Source organism: Morus notabilis, unplaced genomic scaffold, assembly GCF_000414095.1.
Source record: "Morus notabilis unplaced genomic scaffold, ASM41409v2 Scaffold437, whole genome shotgun sequence".
Lineage (NCBI taxonomy): Eukaryota > Viridiplantae > Streptophyta > Magnoliopsida > Rosales > Moraceae > Morus > Morus notabilis.
In genome coordinates this window covers 491,792-498,094 of record NW_010363915.1, presented here as the reverse complement: position 1 = coordinate 498,094, position 6,303 = coordinate 491,792, and the positions used below count along the sequence as shown (strand labels likewise).

At 34.0% G+C, this 6,303-nt stretch overlaps 1 protein-coding gene across 1 annotated transcript; it reads left to right on the top strand.

The window, feature by feature from the left end:
- The first annotated feature begins 743 nt into the window (after positions 1-743).
- LOC21405872 (UDP-N-acetylmuramoyl-tripeptide--D-alanyl-D-alanine ligase) lies at positions 744-4,175 on the top strand. Its single transcript, XM_024170234.1, is given in 6 exon segments — positions 744-1,411; positions 1,414-1,727; positions 2,174-2,277; positions 2,854-3,181; positions 3,184-3,281; positions 4,028-4,175. Coding segments are annotated over 6 exon segments (1,512 nt in total). The 5' UTR covers positions 744-891.
- The last annotated feature ends 2,128 nt before the right edge of the window (positions 4,176-6,303 follow it).

Sequence of the window (6,303 nt, the reverse complement as noted above, 5' to 3'; positions counted from 1 at the left end):
ATGCAGTTGATAAAGTAGGAAAAGGGGGGGGAAAAAGAGGACGAAAGTTAAATAAAAGTTAATGACCATAAAAAAAATAATAAAAAAAAACATAACTAAGGATCCGTTCACTTCGCTGATTCGAGTTTATAATTCGAGTTGAGATGTGATTTTATGTGAGAGCTTTTTACTGTAGCAAAAAAGTTAGATGTGATTGTTTGTGAGAGCTTTTTACTGTAGCAAAACTCAAATTCTAAACTCGAATCGGTGAAATGAACGGGGCCTAAATGAGACTTTTACTAAATAAAAACGACACATAAGATTCGTTTAGTATGATAATTTAAATCATAATGATTCTAATTATGATTCTAAAATTAGAATTATAATTTATGATTTTAAATTTAAATCATAATTCTGAAACTATAAATCAAAATTATAGTTTAACTCACCTTAAATCAAGAGAGTAAATAATTTTAAAATTATAATTTAAACTAATTTAAAACGTTACATCAAATCTTAAATCATCTAAATTAAATACTCATTATAAATAATAATTTAAAATTACTATAAATAAATATTAATTTTAAATTATAATTTTAAATTATAATTTTAAATCTATCTATTATTTCATATTTCAAACACAAGAAAACATCACTCGCTTGTCAGTCTGTCGTCTTGTTGGACTCACGTTGACTGTCAACACTCTTTCCCCACTTTCGTCAAAACGAGGATGTTTCATCAAACAACAAACTCAGAGGCCAAAGCCATGATCTTTCCCACCAACCTCTTCTTCGACTTTTGGTCTCTTCTTTTTGTACTAACAGACGAGCTAGTGAGTTCACTATCAGGTCTATGAACTTCTTCCTTTTCTTCTCCTTCTTTTTGATTTAAAAAATCGTCAGAAATCACATTATGATTAATTCAATCACAAATCCCATATTTTCTCACCTACACACATTCACAAAACCCACATGCTACGCAGTAACAAAACCCACAAATTCCATTTCCCAAAACACCCACCAAGCGCAGAAATTTCTCCCTCTCTGGACAGTCACCGAGATAGCTCAGGCCGTCAATGGCAGAATCGTGAAGTGGGGCCCACCCGGTACCATTTCCACAGACACCAGAACCCTTCAACCCCACCAGTGGTTCTTTGCCATTTGCGGTGAAAATTTTGATGCCCATGATTTCATAACCCCAGATTTGTCTCACAAAGGCTGTGTTGGAGTTATTGGGAAAAGGGTTTGTGAGAATTGGGACAAGGGTTTTGTAGAAATCAAAGGAGACACTATTTTGTCACTTATGATGATGGCTAGTTATGCAAGAGATAGGTTTAGTGGTGAGCTGATAGGAGTAACTGGGAGTGTTGGCAAAACTACTACAAAAGCCATGATAGCTTTGGCTCTTGGTGGTATTGCAAATATGGTTTATGAGGTAATGGGAATTGGAATAATAGAATTGGGGTTGCTTTGTCACTAATTGGGATGCCTAGGAATGCTGGGGTTGGAGTTTTGGAGATGGGAATGATTAGGAAAGGCGAGATTTTGGAGCTGGCAAGGATGGCCAGGCCAAGTGTTAGAGTGGTTCTGAATGTCCGGGCTTCGCATTTGGCGAATTTCGCAAGTTTGGAGGACTTGGCGATGGCGAAAGGGGAAATTCTTGTGGAGGCTAAGCCTGGGGATGTTTGTGTTATGAATGCTGATGATCCCTTAGTTCTGAGCCTCCCAGTACCTCGTGGGGTTAACAGGGTTAGTTAATCATAATTCTAGTCTTGGTTTTTTGCTACATTTTCTCAGAGTTTCTAATTTATTTAACTTTTCTTTCAGTATTTGTGTTGTTTGTTCATGGTATAGTGATCTGTGAAATTCGGCAAGCTCTTGTGGTTTGTAAATTGTATTTGGCATGTTATGGTGTTTTGCCGCATTATGAAAATTTTGCTTGAAAGACGTGGAATTTGTTTGTTTTCTACATTACACTTGTGATATATATTATTAGAAATGCTCTGGTGTTTGTATATGTAGAAAAAGCTGTCAATATACCGAGTAATGCTGCTGGTTTTTTATTACTTGATATTGTTTGTCTTTTAGAATCTGAAAATTTGACCGCTGGGGAAGTGTTGGAGTGGATTTTCAAGAGTGCCTGGAATTGGAATATTGATCGGATGAGTTTAGTATATTGGCATTGGTAATACTAGGTACTCTTTGGGCGGAGAATGGGGTGTGACGTTCGGCTGGTGGCAGCAGAAAGTGCAGATGGAGGTCATGCACTTCGAGTTGTTTTAGAAAAAGATGAAGAGATGTAAGTTCATTATATGCATTTTTCATCTGAATTAGTCAGTTGTTAAATTTGAGAATATGAGAAGATAAGAGAATATATTCAAAACCAGCGGAGTTTACTTTCAGAAAACAGCATTACAACTTTTCTACTTCTATGATTCTATCTCTGTATGCTTATGGAAGATAGAATACTCTGTTAGGTTTTTGGCTTTTGTTGTCTGTTCAGGTTGTGTGCTAGCGGCAAATTTGTTCTACGCTCCTTTAAACTTGCATTGTGGTTTTTAATGATCACTTTGTTTTATTTTCCTTAGAAATGTTGATTTCTTATTTCAAATGGGATAATTTCTTGCATGTAGCTGAAACTTAAGATTCTGAGCTCTATTCTGATTGAAATTCGAAAGCTTGAGAGGCATACAATCAGGTACCAATAGCTGAAACTTTCAGATCCTTGTAATCGGCGTCATGGCTATTAGGTTGTTCATCAGTTATGATTCTAAACATAGTTTGAAGCAGATAACGCAGAGATATGGAGCCTTAAATTTTGTATAGTTCGAACTTCGAAACATAGATATCTTTTCACACAATGTTTTCTTTTCAGGGTCGAACTGCTGATTCCTATTCCGGGACTACATTTAGCTCATAATGCATGTGCAGCGGCAGCAGCCGCTACTCATCTAGGGGTTCCCCTAAAACAAGTTGCAACTTCCTTGTCGACGTTTTCCCCGGTTTGCATGAGATCAGAGCTTATAGTAGCTAGAAATGGCATCAAAATTGTGAATGATGTTTACAATGCCAATCCTATTAGCACCAAAGCTGCCATTGACTTGCTAAATAGCATGGAGTGCAAAGGCAAAAGAGTTGCCATACTTGGAGACATGTTAGAACTCGGCCCAAATGAAATAATGTTTCATGACATGATTTTGAACATAGTTGTGATGCATGTATTGATTTACTTTCTCTTGTTGGGAAGAGATTTTTTATTGCGGCCCCAAATCTAAATCTAGTTAAAGACAGAAAAGTTGTAGGGCATGTTCTTTTGACATTTTTTAGTTATATAATTTGAGTGTAGATTTTGAGTTGAGTTTAAGTGATAACTTGAGTTGAAGTTGTAATTTGAGTTTGTGTTTGGTTGTGTACATATGGTTTGAGATAAGAATCTTTTTGAGTTTGGGCATGTTTTTTTGTCCAAAAAACTTAAAAAAAGACAACTCGAGTTCCAACTTTATTCAAGTTTACGTTCTTTTAAGTTTCAGTTTTATTTAACTTTACTCAACTTTATTCAAGTTACAACTTCAATTCAAGTTATAACTCAAATTCAATTCAAAAACTATACTCAAGTTACACTCCAAAAGAACAACCTCTTTGTGTTTGAGTAAGTCAAAACTTGAATTTGTATTTAGATAGTATTTTAATAAAAACTCAATGCTGATGAAAAATTTTAATAGGATATATGGGTCTGATTTTATTCGTCTTTTCATTATCAACGCATAGAAAAAAAATCATCTCAATCAGAATTAAAACGAAAAAATTATAGCATTTTTAAGAATAGAAAAAATAATGTTCATTAGCTTGAGTTCGAGTTTCTAAACTTGAGTTCGAGTTTCTGAACTCGAGTTGAAGAGGAAACTTGAACTCGAGTTTTAGTCTCAAACTTGAGTTCAAACTCGAGTTCAAATTCGAGTTCAAACTTAAAAGAACATGAACTCGAATAAAGTTGTAACTTGAGTTGTTTTTTTTTTAGTTTTTCACTCAAAAACAGAGTTGCCGAACAGGCCCGTAGTTTCTCATGATGCAGAAAGTATTGCAGTGAAAATTCTCAAGCAGATTGGTTGTGGTGATGTTGTTTTGGTCAAGGGCAGTCGAAGAATGGAAATGGAGAAAGTTGTAAATACATTGAAAGAAATGGAAATTCAAAACTGATGTTAAAGTCTCACTTAAACATATGGCCGTGTTTAAAATTGATCTCGTTTTTATTTTTCACATTTTTTAAGAAAGAAAAAATGAAAACGTTTCTAAAACGGCGTTTGGCGCAATAAAGACAAAAAAACATAAATGAAAATGATTTTTTAATTTAGTGTAAAATGATAGATAAATAAAAAACGACTTTTAGTCGTTTTTCATTTTTTTATTTTCATTTTCTCCTCTCTCGAGTAGAGAGAAAGAGAGACATTAATGAGTTTTTTTACACTGAAAATAATCTCTTGATAAAACTACCAAATGCATTTTTAAAAATAATTTCTGTATGAGATTGAAAACGTTTTCATATTCACTTTTATATAAAAAATAAAATCATTTTGAAACGAGTTACAAATACGCCTTATATTTTGTATAATCTTCCTTCAACTTCATAATACGAATGGTAAGAATATACGTTTGTTATAAAAAATTTGATCAGAATCTTGCAGTCCGTTTTATATTTAATAGCCTTTAGTCTTGCACAGTGGCGAGAAGACTACTACTGGTTTCTCTAAACTTTGTCAAGAACACCGACACACAAAATCTTGAGGATAAAACAAATATGATCCAGAAAAATGTTCATTATGCAAAACCATAAAGGGGGTGTTTTGGTATGCAGTAATTAAAAAGAATCATATTACCAAGATAATATGATTCTATGAAAACATGCATTATCATGTTTGGTTACATATAAGAATTTTTTTCTTAAATTCTCATAAATATTATTTTATCGTGTTTCGTTGTGTCTAGTAATATAATGTAATTCTTTTTAAATAGGCATACATTTGAAAAATAAAAATATTACTTCAATGGAGAAAATTAATTAGAGAAAAAAAAATATTTAAGCCATATCTAAAAAAACAGTTTAGAAAGGATAAATTGGATAAAAACTTGTTAATGAGGGGGTGAATATAAATGTTATTGATAAAGGTGGGCATATATGAAAAGTTTTGAAAACTATTATACAATAAAATATTTTTTTCATAGTTAGATCTTGGATTCTACTGATATCAACTTACGATCCCGACCGCATAACAAATATCCAGTCGTGTGCAAAGCATTGCATACATGAGGCTACCAACCGCCGAAGTATAAGGTACCTTTGTCATGTATTCTCTTTCCTCAGATGCCTTTGGACAATCATTGTTTGAAAGAGTAATTCCAGACCATGGTTGTAAGGTTCTTTGTCGTGTTCTAAAGATTATGCTAAAAAGGTTTTCCCATTAGGCATGAATCTTTCAGGTTCAAGCATAATCCTCCCACTATGCCGAAGCTCCCTAGGTGGTTGTTCTGTTGGTTTTTCCACTCTGATTGGTTCAGTTTCAAAGGAACAGTCGATGCGATCAAATTGCATGATATTTCCTCAAGCACCACTTTGTTACGAGGCTTAAAGTCGTTCATGTAACTTTTCTCAAGGAATGTTGCATTTGTGGAAACCACGACTTTATTTTCCTTCTAATTATAGAAATAACCCCCTTTCATCCCTTTTGGAAATCCTACAAAAATGCACACTTCTGAAGGTTATTCCAGACATGTGTAGGACATCCCCATATGCAAATATGATTTAAGGATGTCTTTTTGCCTATCCACAACTCATGAGGAGTTTTAAGAGCCGACTTTGAAAGCACATTGTTTAGAAGATAACATGCAGTTTGTAGTGCATTATCCCCAAAAAGATATAGGCAATATAGAATAACTCATCATGGATCATACCATATCCAACAAAGTCATATTCCTTCTCTCATCTACATCATTCTGCTGTGGAGTGCTTAGTATAGTCAAATGGGATAGTATCTAATTTTCTAATAAGTATCCTATAAACTCATTAGAGAGGTATTCTCCACCTCAATCGGATCAAAGTGTCTCTATGGGTTTACCCAATTGCTTTTTCACTTAAGCCCGAAACTCCTTTAATTTCTCAAAAGTTTTTCTTTTGTGGTGCATTAGGTACACATAACCATATCTTGAGTAATCATCAATAATGGTGACATAATATTATGCTATGACATTCATGGGACCACAAAAGTCACTGTAAACAAGTTCTAGAACCTCTTCGGCCCTGTTGCCCTTAGACCCGAATGGTTTCTTGGTC